The sequence below is a fragment of the Phoxinus phoxinus genome (genome assembly GCF_949152265.1).
Source record: "Phoxinus phoxinus genome assembly, chromosome: 14".
Taxonomy (NCBI): domain Eukaryota; kingdom Metazoa; phylum Chordata; class Actinopteri; order Cypriniformes; family Leuciscidae; genus Phoxinus; species Phoxinus phoxinus.
The window spans coordinates 28,183,712-28,203,573 of NC_136889.1; the positions used below are offsets into that span (position 1 = coordinate 28,183,712).

The following is a 19,862-nucleotide window of genomic DNA, read 5'->3' on the forward strand; positions in this document are numbered from 1 at the left end:
TAATATTATCATGAGGGAATTTTTGGGAAAGCACTGCATCGACACCTACCTCTGATGTGTCCACCTCCACCTCCACCACTGACCAAACTGGGGAGCTGTATCAGGCATTATGGGAATGGGTGTGGAGACAAGCGAGACTTAATCTTCTGACTAACTGTGAATAAAACACCTATAAAAGTTTGCAAACCTCAGAAACTGCTGGAGAGTTTTGCAACAGTCTGGCACCAGCCAACCAGAGACGACCCTAACCTTTGCAGGGTTCATGTGTATCCCCTCCACCAAAATGATAGATCCCTAGAACAGAACCAACCAGGCATGAAAGCAACCCTTCTCTGCCTTAATAAATGACTGGTTCTCCCACAGCGTCTTCAGCATCTGCCTGACGCACTGAATGTGCACCTAAAGAGAGGAAGCTTGGGACCAACTGAAGGCCACAAGCAAATCTAGATAAACTGCCGGGACCTGGGAGATATCAACATCCTTCTTCTCGTGTAACACAGAAACAAGAGAATGCGGCAGAGGGGACAATTTGTATGACAAGATGATTACCCAGCAAGAATTGTGCTCTCTTCCCAGTTAACATGAGGGTTGACGGAGCCAAGGATGCCCCAACACTATGGGCGACACTGGTGAGTCAAACAGGTAGAAAACCAGTTCTTCCCTGTGGTTGCCAGATGTAATAAGACTCATCAGCGCTGTGATGCGAGCGATAGTGACAGACGAGGATCAAAGCCAAATCAGTGAGCTGGACAGAAGACAGGGGAGAAAACAAGTCAGATAAGAGACCAAAACACGTACAAGGTCAGTTCAAAAACGGTCTGGCATCGAGGAGATGCAGAACGCTGATATTTATTGTCCCTGATTTTAATTAATTGGTAATAACAAGTAAGATTTTGATTATATTTAGTCCACCAAATTAGGAAATGTCCCTGGTTTCCATGTTAGAAATCTGGTCACCTTATGTTAAGTAGGAATATCCCAAATCTGACTTTGAATGGAACACAGCATTAGCAAGAGTGGCTAAACTTTTGGGTTGCTAACAATACAGTTAGCAGTGAGTCTAAAAAATGCGATATTGATTGGACACTTCCTCACTAGATAAAGGACTTAAGTTGATATCTTCTTGCTGCTGCACTGGGCCACAGATTTTTCTATTAATGTTAATATTATTGCCTTGAGCTGTTGCCTGTAATTGCTTCTATATGAGGGTACGTCCTTTGAGAATTTCCATTTCCTCAGCAGCAAATGACTCACAGCCATTGTTGGAACAAATAACTTTTGAAGAGGTGCACACTTATAAATATCAAGAGCTCAGATGGATTTGACACCTGACTTTACAACGCAGTTAAAAGACAGTTAAAAGGAGTTTGAAATGTTTAAAGGTGATGTCATTTCTGTAATTTTTAGCAGCCCCCACCAAATCTACCAATGGGGGCTAATTGAGCCATGCTAAGTAGCCAAACCTTGACCTATTAGGCTGTCAAATCACAATTGGCGCTGACAAAGGAGTGAGTTTTGAACAGGGCAACCTGATGTGGGTGGCCTTTTGTGGTACAGAAATGACTCACCTAACCTAAAAAAGTTTGTGAGTGAGTGCATGATTTGGACTAGTCTCAGTCGATGCTTTGTGGAATCTCACTTAAAAACTGCAGCCCATTTAACTAGCTGACTTCCAAATATCCTTGCCTTAAAATTAATTCACTCACATAAGCAATGTTACATAAGAGTAAGCATGCTGACTGGAGACAGATTTGGATTTAGTATGCGCTGATATTGTGAAGCAGTGCTGAATACACAATTATTGTACCATCCGTAAATAAACTTGCTAGAGCAAAGCCTGATGCTTCTATTACTGTGCCTAGTTTGAAATGCTGACTGGATCCCTGCCATTTCAAGGCAAAGACCGCAAAGAGACCATGGCACTTATTCTCAAGTAAGAATTGTTGTTGTGTTTGTGCATTATCTGAAAGGCTCTTTCTTTTTTTCTTTTATTTGTAATAAATTGTCTTCATAAATGGATCTGTCAAGATGATTTGTGATGTTTGTGGCTGTGCATGACAGTCTTATTTATTTTCAGAAATTAATAACAGTAAATAAAATATATATTTTTTTTTTCTCAGGGCAAAACTGGGCATGCCGCAATTCCTTAGCCCTGAAGTCCAGAGTTTATTGCGGGCTCTCTTCAAAAGAAACCCTTCCAATAGATTAGGTAAGCTAACATTCATAACTAAGAATATCAATATATTATTCACCTGCCCTCCATCCTTTGTCCAGAATACCATCTTAATCCAGCCATTGTAATTTAGTAGTCTTAGTTTATCTATATTGGTTTGGTTGGTCTCCCAATATGTTGTTCTGCTGAATGGTAATTTTTAAACCATTAAACTAGGCCAGCTAGCTGCCTAGGGACCAGCTAAGACCAGCAAATCGCTGTTTTAAGCTATTTCTCCAGCAGGGATAGCGTAAATAATATGAAACGCTTAGCTCAATAAATGTATCAGATGTTGGTCACAGTGATACCTCTTTTAGTTGAACATGGTATTGTACATTGTTCTTATGACAGCAGCAGTGGGCATGAATCTCATTTTAGTCAGAGATGATTTCCTGTGTGAATGACTGCAGTCAGACTTCCAGACGCTGCTGCTGAATGTTTGTCAAGCTGAGATTGAATTTAGCTGGGTGAATCGTATCCATAATTTATAAGGCACAGATAAATGCCATAGAGACCCGATGTTGACCGTGGCTTAGTATTCTGCTGTCCCCGTTAAGGTGTATGCATCCAAATCAAGCCCTGACTCACTCGTGTATGACTATGACTACTAACATAGTTTGAATGCTAAAATGAAAGGGAACAATTTATATGCATGTTAACATGGAATTGTTCATGAGGAGGAATTGTGTTGCACAGTGGAGCGCAACAGTAGGTTTCCGGAACCAAAAATCCTATTCATTTATTTTTAGCGATAGCATATATGAACTTTACAGGACATAAGGGGTAAATTACCACTGGCCAGATTTTAAAAACGTGGCTGTCTATGCATTAGAAACATGCGGGGAACAGAGAAAAAAGGCTGTGGCGTTCTCTTTAGCCTAAAACTTCAACACCTATGATGCACTTTGGCGCCACCCCCTGTCAATCCTACCGTCCGTGGGGAGTAAAAAATACAGTTAGTCTACATATACTACAATTGCTCCAATACAACGCTGGTTAAAAATAGTTGACCGTATTCTAAAAGGGATGAAATATGCTTCTGTAGCCTTGTTTCAGCTTAATTTTCAAAACGTGTTAATTGTCAAATTCCTGCTGAAAAATACACTACCCATAGCCCTGAAGAGTGATCCATCAATCAGAGAAGTCACTCTTACAATGAGAATGGAAATCACAGCCAAACGGGAGCTCAGCCATGACCACCGTCAACAGCCAGATGTTAGGCTAACTGGGATATGCAAGACATTGATCCCTTGGCTGTGCACTATAGCACAGCATTTTTAGATTCCTATTTGTTCGGGGTTTAGCAACGTCAAGCAGGATGGGAAACTGAGCTGTGGAGGATTTTCAAAGAGGATTTTTCAACACTTGTCTGACTCACAGATAGACTGATGTTTCATGGGAATCCCATCTGTTACCTGACTGGATGTTTGTCCTCTGGTTGTTCTGCAGGAGCAGGACCTGACGGAGTAGAAGAAATCAAAAGGCATATATTTTTTGCAACAATAGACTGGAATGTAAGTATATACAGTATATATATAAAACCCTTAGCATTAGCGTATGAGTCCTCGTGACCAGGCCATGGGCTTTCTGTCTTCTTGGTTAACAGAAGTTGTACAGACGAGAAATCAAGCCTCCGTTCAAACCAGCAGTGGGCCGACCAGAGGACACCTTTCATTTTGATCCTGAGTTCACATCCCGGACACCGACAGGTGATGCAAATTGCAGTTGATTTTCAGATTAATACTCATTAATGGGCTACTCAATACTCATATGCCGTTTTATTTAAAGAAGGTCTGGAAGAATCATTTTAAGTGTTTGCTTTTAAATAACAGAGACAAAGTGATAGACAGCGAGCTGGAAACTATTCTTACATAACAGTCTGTGCCCAGCAAGCACAGGGAGAGTGCAAAAACAAATTAGAGTGAACTGAATCATCAGAACCTGTTTACAAGAGCCCTCGGGTCCTGCCACTTAGTACATACTATTCATACTGCTCAGATTGGATCAATTGTGTGTTTCCATTCATAGATAGACTATGTCCTTGTTGCCTTTCTAAATATGTTTTCTCTGTATGTGTCCACAGACTCACCCGGTGTTCCAGCCAGCGCTAACGCACACCAGCTCTTCCGCGGCTTCAGCTTTGTGGCCTCTAACCTGGGTCAAGAACAACCTTTGGTCGAGATCAAGCAAATCTCTGTAAACCCCATTGTACAGGTGAGCAGGATCCACAACCCCATAACAAAATACTAAAAACTGCATAATGTTATTCTAAAAATCCTTCTAACTACCTTAGCAAAGTATAACAGCAAAATGACATTCAAATTACTTTAGCAATCTCATAGCGGCATGAAAAAAAAAGAAAAACACTTAAAGTTCCCCTGTAGTCAATAATTATATCCCTTAAAACTAATCTTAGATCACCCAAATTACATATTTAAAAGTTTTTTCCATGAAAAAAAAAATGTCTTCATGCCTTAAAGGAGAACTCCGGTCAATTTTAACATTGAGCTCAATTTTTAGTAAATTTGGAGTGCTGTCAATACAGAGAACAACGACAAAAATCGGTGTTGCCTACACTGTGTTATCCTATTTTTAAAATGTGCACCCTATTGACTTGAATGGGGCAAGTTTTAAACCTGCTTTTATCCTCTTAACATATTTGATGTGTCATACGAGTGCCCAGCCATGTTGAGTGATTCCTTAAGAGTGAACACGAGTGAATCTGACTGCAGTAGATGTGAAAAATATGAATAACAATGATGTTATATCAGCCAGCGCAAATATCTGTATTTAGTTCCTGTTTTCGGTGGAAGTCCAAAGTAGTCGATTGTCGAGTTCACGCGCGTGATCATAGTAACCAAACCTATGCGCGTGAACTCGACAATCGACTACTTTGGACTTCCACCGAAAACAGGAAGTAAATACAGGTATTTGCGCTGGCTGATATAACATCATTTTTATTCATATTTTTCACATCTACTGCAGTCAGATTCACTCGTGTTCACTCTTAAGGAATCACTCAACATGGCTGGGCACTTGTAATGACACATCAAGGATGATAAGACTAAGAACTGGTTAAGTTTAAAACTTGCCCCATTCAAGTCAATAGGGTGTAAATTTTAAAAAGAGGATAACACAGTGTAGGCAACACTGATTTTTGTCGTTGTTCTCTGTATTGACAGCACTCCAAATTTACTAAAAATTGAGCTCAATGTTAAAATTGACCGGAGTTCTCCTTTAAAAAAGGTTGAATGCAACTCTACACCCTTGCCTCATTTAGTATACGTTGTTCTATGAATATGCAAATTAGCCCCGCCTCCACTCACTCGCACCAGCTCAGAGATCCCCACATTGACGTGATTGGTTACAAGGTCGTTTTTGACGTCAGAAACACCAGCGATTTAAAACCGTGTTTTTGAGACTGTCTTTAGTTCACTGCAGTTTTAAAGAGAAAATACTTGGCAGTGTGGACTTATGAATTTGCTCATGTTTTGTCTTAAAGAATATTAAAAACACCAGATTGACATATAAACAACATTAAAAGCTTAGATTTCAGCACAGGGGGACTTAAGCAACCTTAGTAAAAAAAGTCTATACCAAAATGTATTTAAAAAACATTAATTTCATACTAAGTATACTACAAATCAATTAAAATATTTACTAAGATATCGCTTGATACATACTGATATAAATACTATAATCACAATTTGATTTGGAGTACTTCCTTATTGCAGAATGCACATTTCTTATTATTAAGCCTAAAATGTGTTTTAATATCCTTATTAGTAAGGATAGTATGATCTCTGTATAATATCAGTCTGTAAATGCAAGATAATTAAAGTGCACCTAAAGTATACTTGCAATAGTTCCTCTTTAGCACAATCAAATATACTTGAGTATAACTTTAGTTGGACTTCAACACTATTTCCAGATAAGTTCAAAATGAGTTGTTCCAATATAACAGACTTTAAATATACCAATTTAGTATACCAACAGTACAATTGCATTGTATTTATATTAAGCAAATAAACATGTAAATGTATTTGTAGTACGTTTATTTCAACTACATTTTAGTATATTTGTTTTTGACTAGGGAACTGTAGCAACATGTTAAAACAGACTCAAAAACTGCAGCAACTGCACTGCGACATGCAAAAAACACTTAGAAAACCTTAGCAACTGAGCGACTCAAAATACCTCAGCAACTGCATAGCAGTACCTTAGTAACCACCCACAACACTGGCAACAGTTTTGCACTGGCAAAAATCACTTCCATTCCTTCAGAAAATGCACAAATGATGTTTCTTTGGTCATGATGATACAAGTAAGTGATGAGAACCAATCAATGTTTCACTAAAGCATGATGTGCTATATTGACGGCTGGTCACTAACATACAGCAAGTATTGCAGTCAGCCCAGCCAAAGTTGTTTTCTGTGTTGGTTTAACATTGGTCTTCCTGTGCGCATGCAGGTGATTCAGACCTATTCCTCAGGGAAGTACTGTTGTGTAGCACAGCACAAAAATGAGAAGAAAGAGAAAGAAAAAAGGAGACCCATGTTACATAATCTGAACTAATTCTGCCAGATGGTTCATACCTGAAGAGCTTCTTTATTGAAGTGTCTGAGCTGACGTGGCAGTGACCGGAATGAGATGTATTGATTGGCGGGGGCACACTGGCACACGAGCAGATGTCTGTTCTGCGGTGCCGTCTTTCTGATCTGATCTGGCATCTGCCGAGCATACGATATTAACTTACTCTGATAGGGCTCATGAAGATGCATGAGTGCAGCTATTTGTGGAAGATTCCTGTGCTGTGAATTGCTTTTGGTTTGGGGAGGCGTTTCGTTCACCTGAACATGCTGTCGATTATTTGCATATTTGACGTATATATATGTCAGTTTACTTTTCTCCATGCACTGTTACAAAGCATTGAAGACTATATTTGTATTTCCCGAAGGAAAAAGCAGCAAAAGAATGGTGTTAAAGTTTTAGGGAAGTTTAGGTTCTGCGCAATTTCATCCACAGGGTTTTAGAAACATAGAGGTCCAAAAACTGAGCGTGCTCAGACTAATTTAGATTCCCCTGAGAAATATGTCCATTTTAAGATGTCTAGAGGGCAAATTGTGGATAACAATAGCTTTAAAACCATGTACCAATAGACTTTTTTTTGTGTGTCAGTGGAAAAAAAGGTTTTAAAAATTGCTCAAAAGTTAAATGGACATTTCTCTTTTTTTTCTTTTTTTTTGCTGAACTATCCCTTTATTTTTTAAGCACAGACCAGCCATTGACATATTAATATGCAGACACATGTGGAAAGAAAAAATAGTTAGCAAATATACAGTACTGTATATTATAGCAAACATATTTTAATTTAATTAGGCTTAATTTAGGCTAAATGACTGTCAACAACACACTTAAAACACACACTTAAACCACTTTTTACCTGGTTCTATGTAGGTCTGAGGATGGTAAGTGAATTTACTGTGAATATGCATACATTCATTATTAATCGTGCCTAATATGCTAAAAACAGCTTCGGGTGAGTTGTTTACATCCCTGGATATTGATGTCGGTCATGATTTATTTGGCGTTTCAGTCATTGATGAGTGCTGCCGTTCAGACTGCAGGCAAAAGTGGGCCAAATCTTGCCCAGATCTGATTTTTTAAAATCAGATTTAGTCCACTTCCATATGTGGTCTTGATTCAGACCCAGGTCTGATTATTTTCAATGCGGCCGCAGTGTGAACAACCAAGGCTGATTTGATGCGACTTTTACGTCAATCTACATCAACAATTATGCGCCGGCGAGTTAGCCCTAGACACAGACAGTAAAATTAAAAACTTGACTAGGACTACAAAATGGAGAACAGTGATAGAGCAAGTCAATGGAGGGAGAGTGAGGTGTTAGACCTAATTAGTATATATGGAGAGATACTAGCCTAGAAATCTAGATGCACCCTAGAGGCAGCTAAATGTATTTTGCAGCCAGGGCAGTCTAGCAACTCTCCTAAAGCCCCGTTCACACCGCCAGCGATTTTGTCGCTGTATGTCGCTAGTCTCTGTACTGTGAAGTCGCTTGTGGGCGTTGCTAGTGCTGTCGCTCTAATGTTATTGGTTGACTGGACATCTGGCCATATCTATACTAAATACCATCACAAGTGATACAACTAACGTTATATTATTTTAATTTGACTAGAAATTATAGGCTCGAAAGAAACAGAATGCTGTTGGGAGAGTGTTTTTATATTACCATAGTGTTCAGTGGATTAAATCATTTACTAGATTAACGATCGATCAAGCAACAAATTAAACTCACTCATACGGTCATAAATGACTAAAACGTCATTCGTATTTGACAAATAATAAATTTTCTTGTCCCTAATAGTCAACACAATGCAGGGGTAAACTGTAAAGTGAACTGCAGCAGTGCTAAACTTGCATCAAAAACTTACAACACTCGAACTATAAATGCATGTATTAAACTCACTGAGACTGTCGACAGTTTATCTTCCATGCATCATTTTATTATATCCATGAATGTGGTTAGTCAAATCATATAAGTGAAATCGCCCTCGAACTGTCTCGCCTGCACTCGAGATGGTGACGTAACGTGATCTTCACTGAAAGTCTTCTTTCCTATTGGTTGTCGCTCGCGAAAATCGCTTCTCTATTGCATAAAGTTGAAATTTCGGAACTTTAGTCGCTTGTCTCCTGTCGCTTGACACGCCCACATTTTGTCGCCAACGGTCACTGTCGCTCGTGTCGCCGGAAGTCGCCAGCGCTCCATTGAAATGGATGGGATCTTGTCGCTTTGTCGCTGCGTGTCGCTGGCGGTGTGAACGGGGCTATAGACCTTCTAGCTGCAAAAACCTAAATTGGGTCAGGCCAATCACGTCGTGTATAGAGTAGGCGGGGGCGGGCTTAACATATGACGACAGAGTTGCGACGGCTGCCACTTGAAAACAAAGAATGGCGGCTGCGGATGGAGAACAGCGGTCTTTCGAATCGGCTTTGGCCGCGACTCTGGAGGACTTGGAGTTAAGTTTTTCTTTAAGAAAAGAGCAAAGAACGGAACTTAAGTCATTCTTAAAAAAGGAAGAAGTGTTCGGAGTTTTGCTGGACCGGATCTTTGCCACTCTGACTACGTCACCTTCTTCGTTGCTCTGGTTGGTTGTAGCGCTATCCTATTGCGTGCAGAGGGATTTTGAGAGACAACCGTTTATCCCGCCCCTCGGATTAAGCCGCGTCTATGGCTAGTTGCCAGACTAAACATCTTGATGTAAGTCTGGCTTGCCAGGCTAGGGAGATACTTCAATTCAAGCAAAACTAGAAGGATCATACCGTAACCGCTCAGTTTTTCAAAAAACAGCGTCTCTGTGAAGCTATTCACATCAATATTCCCACCACTCCTGGCTTCGTCTCCGCATCCACACAGACCTCTGTAGGGAATTTGCAGCCATAACCCCGCAAAAGGCCAAAATAGCCAATTTTGCTCTCTTTCTTCTTCTCCTCAGCACTTGCTCATTAATGTTACGGCTGCCATTACACAAACATTTAGAAATAAAAGTGAAAATGTCCCCAACTTTAGTGCAACAGTGTGCTGTGTCTGATGTCTTTGTTAGTGTTATTTTGCGCATGCGGGTCAGAGACCGCAAACAGTTCACACTGGAATCTGATATAGGCCACATTTTAAAGGGTAATGTAAACAGCCAAACAAAAAATCGGATCTGAGCAAAAAATCCGAATTGAGCATTAAGACTTGCGGTGTGAACTGAACTTAGACTGCTGATCAGCTCAGATGAGAAAGTCTTGGACTTTTTTTTTCTTAAAAAAAAGAAAAGGCCAAACACAGTTTAGTATGAATGTCATAAACTGCTCGAGGACGCAGACAGTGGTGATCCAAATGCAGGCTTTAATGAGAGGAGAATCCAGAGACAGGTACAAGGAAACAGGCAGGGGTCAAAACCAGGTAAGCAGTCCAATATCAGAAGTACAATGCAGGGAGAAGGCAAACGGGAAAACCAGATACAGGCAAAGAATCCAGGAACCGTGAAACTAGAAAATACAAAGGAACTCGGAAAACGCTGGGTAATGCAGTAAGACACAAACAATACTGAGCCAAGACACAAAGGAAAACCAAGGCTTAAATCATAGAAGCTAACAAGCATAATCAAAACCAGGTGAAAGATATAAAGCATAATCAGTCCAAATGAAACCATAAGCAGTAATGAAAACTAGAGAAGGAGTGCCCCCCAGTGGCTCAAGCGGGCACTCCAGCCGCTGATTGTCACATAACCCCCCCTCTAAGGAGCGGCTTCCAGACGCTCCAAAGAGCTCCGGGGGGAGGTCAACGGGGGATGGGATGGAGGGCCAGGCCCGTGCAGGGGAACGGGACCAGGACACAGGCAGACCGGGCCTGGGCCGTGGAGCGTGGGCGACCAGGGCGGAGCAGGGCGTGCCGACGGCCAGGGCGGAGCACACTCAGAAGGGAGACAGGGTGGAGCACACTTAACACAGGACCAGGGCAGAGTACACTTAACAGGGGACCAGGGCGGAGCACACTTAACACAGGACCAGGACGTAGGGAGCACAGGGCTGGACAGGACCAGTGACAAGAGCTCAGCCGAAGGTGGACGTGCAGAGGTCCATGTAGGCGCCGCCTCCATGGCCCTCACAGGGTACCTACGGCCCCCCCCCAAAAAATACTTGGGGAAGTCTAAGGCTAAAGCCTCCAGGCTGGAAACCGCCACAGGAAGAGGCGCAGGTAAAACGAGGCGAAGAGGCGGAGCCGGCAGGGCGAGGCGCAGAGGCGGGGCCGGCAGGGCGAGGCGCAGAGGCGGGGCCGGCAGGGCGAGGCGCAGAGGCGGGGCCGGCAGGGCGAGGCGCAGAGGCGGGGCCGGCAGGGCGAGGAGTCTGGGAACGCCCTCCGGAGCCTGGCGAGCCCAACGAGTCCTCCTTCTCCTTCTGCGACGGCGCTTCACTGGGCTTGATTCATTACAGGATGCACTTGACTCAGTTGACTCACAGGATGCACTTGACTCAGTTGACTCACAGGATGCACTTGACTCAGTTGACTCACAGGATGCACTTGACTCAGTTGACTCACAGGATGCACTTGACTCAGTTGACTCACAGGATGCACTTGACTCAGTTGACTCACAGGATGCACTGGACTCACTCGGCTCACTCGGCTCACTCGATTCACTCGGCTCACTTGGTTCGTCGAGGCTGACGTGAAGCTCTGGTTCATCGAGCGCGGTCTCGGCTGGGCTGACGTGAAGCGTGGGTTCGGTTGGCACGCGCTCAGACTCAGTAGAAAACCCTTGAGGCAGGAATACAACTGAGCTCACGTGAAGTGTCCGAACGTCGGGATTCACATGTTGCGTGGATACGGCGGACCCCTTACGAAGCGCTGCTTCACCGGGAGACAATTGATGCGTGGATTCAGTGTACAATGGTGAATCGTCGGGCTTTCTGTGAAGCAAAAGTTTCAAAAAATCCACAGTAAAAAGCGAACCGCCCATGGAAAGGGCCAGGTCAATATATTGGGTTAGAGTCCAGCTTGAACTTGGAAACGGTAGAGCAGAGCCGAGCGGTTCAGACAGTCCTCCCCGAAAGAACATCATTAAACAGAAATCATCTAAATACGACTGACGAGAGAGCTTCAAAAAATCGGTCACAAAAACCTTGAGAGGACGTTCCCCTTGACGGAGGCTTACGATCTGCGCTGTGGGATCCATGACGAGGTCCGTGTCTCTCTCAGCCGCTGGATCAGTAGGGGCTCAGTATTCTGTCATAAACTGCTCGAGGACGCAGACAGTGGTGATCCAAATGCAGGCTTTAATGAGAGGAGAATCCAGAGACAGGTACAAGGAAACAGGCAGGGGTCAAAACCAGGTAAGCAGTCCAATATCAGAAGTACAATGCAGGGAGAAGGCAAACGGGAAAACCAGATACAGGCAAAGAATCCAGGAACCGTGAAACTAGAAAATACAAAGGAACTCGGAAAACGCTGGGTAATGCAGTAAGACACAAACAATACTGAGCCAAGACACAAAGGAAAACCAAGGCTTAAATCATAGAAGCTAACAAGCATAATCAAAACCAGGTGAAAGATATAAAGCATAATCAGTCCAAATGAAACCATAAGCAGTAATGAAAACTAGAGAAGGAGTGCCCCCCAGTGGCTCAAGCGGGCACTCCAGCCGCTGATTGTCACAATGAAAATACTACAGTGATGTAATTGAACATTGTAACAAAGTCAATACATTTTCAAATTATACATGAATGTCTGTACATTAAACCTTTTCTAAAAATACAAATGCAAACTCTTTTGAAAAATAAGAGGTGTTATATGTGTTGCAGAAAACCAGATGGTGAAATGTTCAGTCAATTTCAGATATATGGGGTGCTGTTAAAGATGTAGGCTGGTAAGTGAAAAGTAGGAGATGTGAATGATCATCATTGTGCCCTTGAGCAAGATATTTAACCTCAGGTTACTCCTGGAGGACAGTTGTTGTGTGCTGTAAAGTTGCTTGGGGGTTGAATCGTCATCCGCAGTGGACACTGAAGCCACACTTAAAATGTATGAATGCCACTGGATTAAATTGCAATAAATCATCAATGAATATAGACACACTGTTCAAAATGAAGACACATTCTGGTTGTCAAAAGTTAGTGGAACATTAATGTAATGTTGTCATTTCATCATCACTGTTAATATCAATTAATTAATCATTATTTTCATGTGTGTTGTTGTTTTATAATGCAGCAACTTCATGGCAACAACATACATTTCACTGACGGCTACGAGTTGAAGGAGGATATCGGCATTGGAGCGTATTCGGTCTGCAAACGCTGTGTTCACAGAATCACCAGTGTGGAGTACGCTGTTAAAGTACGTATAAAATCTACTCTTTAAAAGCACACGGTTCCATTAAATACTGTTTGATTGACAAAACACACAGTGCAGAGTATTATTTAGTGAACAGAGGCTGTTTCATAAGAGCATCTTGATGAATTATCATAGAGGACAGAATCACTCAGTGTCAGTCGAAGCTTTATCAGACACTGCTTTGACCAGCCCACTTCATTTCAGATTATTGAAAGAGCCAAGAAGGACCCGTCTGAAGAGATTGAGATTCTTCTGCGATACGGCCAGCACCCAAACATCATTACTCTGAAAGATGTGAGTCACAATTTGAAAAAAATAAAGAAATGCTACTTTAGTTTTAAAGAGACCCCCAACTAGTAGGCGACTGTTTTTGATCATTTAATCTGTTCCCAATGTTTTGTTATTTAAATTTAGTGTTTTTAAACTACTCATGGATTTTTTTTTTACTTTCCTGTCTTTGGTTTCTGTTGGATTGTAGATCTAAATACGATATATTGTTTTATAATGAATAAGTTAATAGAGGATTACAGTTTCATAAAATGTAGTTTTCAATAATACATTTACATTGTATATATTCTATTTTATATAGTCAATCAAAAGGTTATGCATTGATGTCACAACCTCAGCCAGAACAAGTTGCAAAACATCCTGCAACATGACTGGCTTTTATCGGGGAAACTGCAAAAACGTGTATCTGCTTAAATGAAAGGCATTTGGACTTGACAGTGATCCTTGCAACAACTAACCAAAGAACCAATGGTTCATGGACATTGACATGTGGCCAGGAATCGGGTTTCCTGACATTTATAATTTCGACACCAGGGGGAATTTATAAACTGTGAACGCTTCATCTGTTAGACAACACTATAAATACAATAGGTAGATCTAAATCAAAATAATTACTTATTTCATTGTTATATACACTGCCCGGCCAAAAAAGTTTGGATTTAAATAGGCAGACGCTTAAGAGTCTATGATTGGATCATTATTGCAGTGGTTATTATGTTTCTAGTAGTTATATTTGGCAAAAGTTCTTCTAACCCTAATTGATGGAGTGTGTAGCTTTTCATTTCTTAAACAACCATGTAGGAAGACACATCATGGCCATATTCCAGTATGACATTGTCAAGAGTCATCAGGCTCAAATTGTGAAAGAATGGTTGGGAGGGAGCATGAAGAATCATTTTAACACATTTTTTTTTTTTTTTTTTTTTGGCAGTGTATCATCATCATTTTCCAGCCTTGGCTATGATTTTCTGTAAAGCTTCATGGAAACGATGTGTATTTTTAAGCGTTATACAATTAAAGGGATAGTTCACCCAAAAATGTTAATTCTGTCAGTAATTACTCTCCCTCATGTTGTTCCAACCCCGTAAGACTTTCGTTCATCTTCAGAACACAAATTAAGATATTTTTGATGAAATCTGAGAGCTGGATCACTCCTCCATAGGCTTCTATGGGATCGAAACTTGCCGGCCCATTTTGTAAAGATGTAAAGATAATGTTTAAAATAGTCCAAGTGACTACAGTGGCTCAACCATAAGTTTATCAAGTGACGAGAATACTTTTTGTGCGCAAAAAAAAACTAATATTAACTTTATTCAACTATTAATTTTCTTCTTTGTGGGCCTCTGAGTGAGTTCACGAAGTGTAACAGCGCAGCGCTTCTGGGTTGTAAGTCAGCCCAGCTTCACGCGCATCACACACATGACCAGCGTCGGCCAATAGTGAGCCTACGTTCTGACGTACAACCCAGAAGCATTTCATTTTCTGTTGCATTCGTCAGTTTGTAAAAATATAGCTCCGATCACTTAATAATAATAATAATACATTTTATTTATAATGCGCTTTTCTAAAACCCAAAGCGCTACAGACAGTAAAACAAGTAAAATACAGAAGTAAAAGAGTGATACAGAATAATCATTACAGTGCAACCCAGTAAAAATACTAATCATGACAGTCTATGTAAGCAATTTTAAAAAGATGTGTTTTTGTTCAACTTCTTGAAACTGGCTAATGTAGGAGCGTCTCTAACTGTAAGTGGAAGTGCATTCCACTTGTTGAATCTATGTGTACAGTCAATTGTACAGCTCTTTCCCATTTTAGATGTGTTGTGTGCTTTCACTGCATTCAAGCTGAACACCAAAGCTTCCACTCCGTCCTTTTGCCACTCAGTGGGTGCAACCGCAGTGACTCCGCCTACTGTGACATCATGTGCATACCCTCTATAGATTCCAATTTTTGATATCAATAATATTCAGTCACACTTTAGATAAGGGTCCAATTCTCACTATTAACTACGACTTTTGCCTCAATAAACTCCTAATTACTGCTTATTACCGGTAATATTTCGTAAGGTAGTTGTTAAGTTTAGGTATTGGACAAGATTAAGGGTTGTCGAATATGGCCATGCAGAATACGCCATTAATATGTGATTTATAAGTACTAATAAACAGCCAATATCGTAGTAATATGGATGCTAATAACCAACTATAGTGAGAATTGGACCATAAACTAAAGTGTTACCCGATATTAATTTTCATAAAGTTAGGTCTAAAAATGGTGTGATTAGCTTGGAGAGACCCTTTAGTTTAGAGAAATGTCTAATCAGTTGGGTAAAAAAAAAAAATTATTATTCATATCAGGAAATAAATAGACATCATTAGTCTAAATTAGCTAATGGACTAATAAAACTCTTCTGTTGTGTATGGAAATTATTCTAATTCCGTTTCAGATTCCTCTTTCTGTCATTCCAATTCAACATCCTGTGCAAAGTTGCCAAATCAATTTTAAATTCTTATTTAAATGACCAAGTTAACCTGCATTACCATTGAGCAAACGTCACTGGATCTTTTGTGGTTAGATAAGCTCGTGTCTGTGAGTGTAAGCACTGCGATGGAGAGAGTGAGTGTGTTGTGCTGTGTGCTGCAGGTCTATGATGACGGCAAGTTTGTGTATCTGGTGATGGAGCTGATGAGAGGAGGAGAGCTGCTGGACCGGATCCTGCATCAGAAGTGCTTCTCAGAGCGGGAGACCTCAGCCGTGCTCTGCACCATCACCAAGACTGTGGAGTATCTGCATTCACAGGGGGTCAGTTTGTGTGTGGTCACAGAGGGCCCTATTTTAAGGATCTAAGCGCAGTCTAAAGCGCACGGTGCAAGTTCACTCCGTGTGTGTCCGAATCCACTTTTGCTAGTTTAATGCCGGGAAAAATGGTCGGTGCGCCGGTCTAAACGGGTTGTCCCTATTCTCTTAATGAGTAATGGGTGTGTTTTAGGCGTAACGTGAAATAAACCAATCAGAGTCTCATCTCCCATTCCCTTTAAACGCCAGTTGCGCTCGCGCCATGGCGGATTCGCTATTTACATGACGTAATTTGCAAGCGTAAAGACTGAACGCTTCTCCAGAGAGGAAACGCATCTGCTCGTGTGCGAGGTTAAAGCACGCAAGCAGACCATCTACGGGACAAGCCCCACCATATCTTTATGTACACAATATTAATTGTTTTATTTTTAATATTTGGCATGTTTGCGTGCTGCTGCGCATCCCTGTGTGTGTAATAAGCAGAGTGTATGCGCGTTGTGGACCCACCTATAGGCTCATATTACTAATGTGCCCTATGACAAAAAACAATATTGCACCATTGACATTAGACCAGTTTCAGTTGGTCAATAGCGCAGTCTATTTCAGTTTCCTCAAAATAGCAACTCGCCAACAATGCGCTTGAACACACCTCATTTTCAGACCAGCAGCCCATGGGTGCACAAATGCAAATGCTATTTAAACAACTATATCAGCCATCGTGGAACGTGAAAATGATAACTGCGTCAGGCTGAAACTAGCAAAAATCACTTGCGTCGCGCCTGTCGTTGCATTGCGCCGGGTGTATGATAGGGCCTTACAGTAAATAGTTAGTTGTTCAGCTGCTATGGTAAATGTACCATAAAAGTTATAATCCAACAAATTACACAAATTTTGTTCACTTTAAATTACATTGTAGCATTTACTGCATCACTGTTTCTACTTCTGTGTTCAGGTTGTGCATCGAGACTTGAAGCCCAGTAACATCCTGTATGTCGATGAAACGGGCGACCCAGAGTCCATCAGAATCTGTGATTTTGGCTTTGCCAAACAGTTGAGGGCTGAAAATGGTCTGCTCATGACACCGTGCTACACTGCAAACTTTGTGGCTCCAGAGGTACTTTTGCATCCATTTATCTTTTTCTGTGCTGTTATGATTTATTAATCTAAAAAAAACACCTGCATTTTTTCAATGTTTGTAAATGTCATACACATTTAACCCTTAGATTATTTAATTGTAAATTATTTAACCCTCTGGTGCTCTTTGGTCATTTTTGAAATATTTTTTTATTCTAAATAGTATGAAATTGTTTTAGGCACTTGCAATGAGAACACACACGCACGCAACAAAATCTAACTGAAAGCTATATTTTTTTTGAGACATTAAGATCAAATTGGCAATTTTCTCACAGTTTTACAGTAAAAGTGTTTTGGAAAATATACATTTCATATAAACATTGAAACAAGTATTTTTGTGCATTTTTCATAACAATAAACTGTTTTTAAAGTTCCCTTTTTCAAGCTTTCACTTTAGCAATAATCTGCCAAGTGTCTTCTTTAAAAATTTACCAAACTTAAGTATGTGCTCCAAATAATTTAAGATGTATGACCGTTTAAGTTGGAAATTTCATTTTCTGATCTATGCTCAAAATCTATGCTAAACTCAAAAAGGTCCTGTAAATTGATTATAACTACTGCATAAATATAATTTAGTATCATAAATCCCCTAGAATAAAACTAAAATATCGAGCTATAATATAGTACATTCATTTAATAAAAAATAATAAAAAATAAAAAAAAAGCTGTGATTATTAGGGGTCGGGGTTAAAATGACAATTGTGTATGTGTATTGTTTAGACATTGAAAATATGCTGAAATGTTTGAAAAGTGTGTGTTTTATGATCTGTTTATGAGACAACAACAAACCTGTGATTCCTACAGGTCCTGAAGAAACAGGGATATGATGCCGCCTGCGATATCTGGAGTCTGGGAATCTTACTTTACACCATGCTGGCAGGGTAAGCGGAGTCTTAACTGGATATATCTTATATATTACATATAAACTAAAGTTCAGAAGTTTGCTGTCAGTAAGATCTTTTTTATTATTATTTAAATATATATACTCATGCATATGAATTGATCAAAAGTGACAGTAAAGACTTTTAAATTGTTACAAAAAAAAATCGATTAAAGATAAATGCCATTCTTTCTATTAAAAAATCCTGAAAAAGAAAAGATCACAGCGTTATAACTGCTTGCAGTTGTGATTATAATAATACATATTACTTGAGTGCTAAATCAGCATATTAGAATGATTTCTGAAGTGTGACAAGGAAGACTGGAGTAATTACATTTTAAAATATATTAGATTTTAGAACAATTATTTATAATTGTAATAATATTTGACAATATATAGACAATATATATTTTGTTCCAGTAAATGCAGCGTTGGTGAGCATTAGAAACTTCTTTCAAAAACATCTTACAAATCTTACTAGCCCCAAAGTTTTGAACAGTAGTGTATGAAGTATAAATATACTGTATACCGCATACCGGTAATCACTACAAGGCAAAAGTTTGTAAACATTTGACTGCATTTTTGTTTCTTATGTTATTAAAAACCTTCAGATCTAATTAGTTTTGTAGACAAATATAACTTGTATCTACATATGTTTTAAAATAAACTATACAGTACTTTTAATAAAGACAATTAAATAGCCGAGATAATGAAGGAGAAGGAATCATTGTTTAGCACACATGTAAATCTTCTATAGTGTTAAAAAAAAAAGCATCCCAAAATGCACCTCATCTGCCCCAGCAGGGCTGGAATCTAGAAAAAGATTGTAGAAGCTCGATTATGAAATATTTGATTTGTTTTTGTGGTAATTCCATAATTCCCATGTGACTATTTTGTGACCTTGTTTTCTAATATGTGGGAAAATCGTAATAATAAAGATTAAGTAGCTGTGCCCAAACCGGATAGCAATTTTACACTACAGTAACATAGTTCACTTTTAAAAAATAGTAGAAAGAAAACCACTCCTAGTAAAATTATAATAATGAAAAAAATCCTCACATAAGTTCATGATACCCGATTGATCTAATCTAAAGGTCGCATGCACCCATTCATGTTTAATGATCTAAATATGAACAGATTATATGTGTTGCTCTAAATGAACTGAGAGTATTCATCTAAGCATGCTTTATTTAAGCTAACCTCATCTTAAATCATCTACTCACATGACCTAAGAGCACAGCCTTCATTTTCTACAAAATTATGAGTGACTTATCAACACAAACAAATCAAAACCCTATGTAGAGCATCCTCTCCCTATTGCCCGTATGAGGGACTCATTTCTAGGGCAGGGTGGAGGATTACTAGGTAAGCCGGGTCGAGTCAGAGTAATTGTACTGAACACAATGCTAGAGCTATCAGAAGCCAAGCAGCACTCTCAATTTAATGTTCCTGACTATGGATTGAGCTTTAAACCTCTGTGTAATCAGAACATTTGAAAAAAAAAATCATCTTGCTCTTCCAACCTAGCCATATGTGTTCGCTAAAAATAACTCAGTGGAAATGGGGGTATTAAAATTTGTCTTTCTCTTCTCACCCTTTCTCTGAAAGGGCACATTCACAAGTTGTTTCACACACTCAGCAGCACTCAATCTGTCCC

The 19,862-nt window shown here is 40.0% G+C and overlaps 1 protein-coding gene across 1 annotated transcript in view; it reads left to right on the forward strand.

Annotated features, from left to right (window-relative positions):
* Positions 1 to 19,862, forward strand: part of rps6ka2 (ribosomal protein S6 kinase, polypeptide 2) — a 69,984-nt gene that overhangs the window by 41,374 nt on the left and 8,748 nt on the right. The window contains exons 9-18 of the mRNA XM_079635931.1: positions 1,863 to 1,933; positions 2,121 to 2,209; positions 3,662 to 3,726; positions 3,819 to 3,921; positions 4,296 to 4,426; positions 12,985 to 13,110; positions 13,312 to 13,401; positions 16,039 to 16,197; positions 17,144 to 17,305; positions 18,130 to 18,206. Of these exons, the coding sequence (XP_079492057.1) occupies positions 1,863 to 1,933; positions 2,121 to 2,209; positions 3,662 to 3,726; positions 3,819 to 3,921; positions 4,296 to 4,426; positions 12,985 to 13,110; positions 13,312 to 13,401; positions 16,039 to 16,197; positions 17,144 to 17,305; positions 18,130 to 18,206 (1,073 nt within the window). The remainder of the gene's footprint in view (positions 1 to 1,862; positions 1,934 to 2,120; positions 2,210 to 3,661; positions 3,727 to 3,818; positions 3,922 to 4,295; positions 4,427 to 12,984; positions 13,111 to 13,311; positions 13,402 to 16,038; positions 16,198 to 17,143; positions 17,306 to 18,129; positions 18,207 to 19,862) is intronic.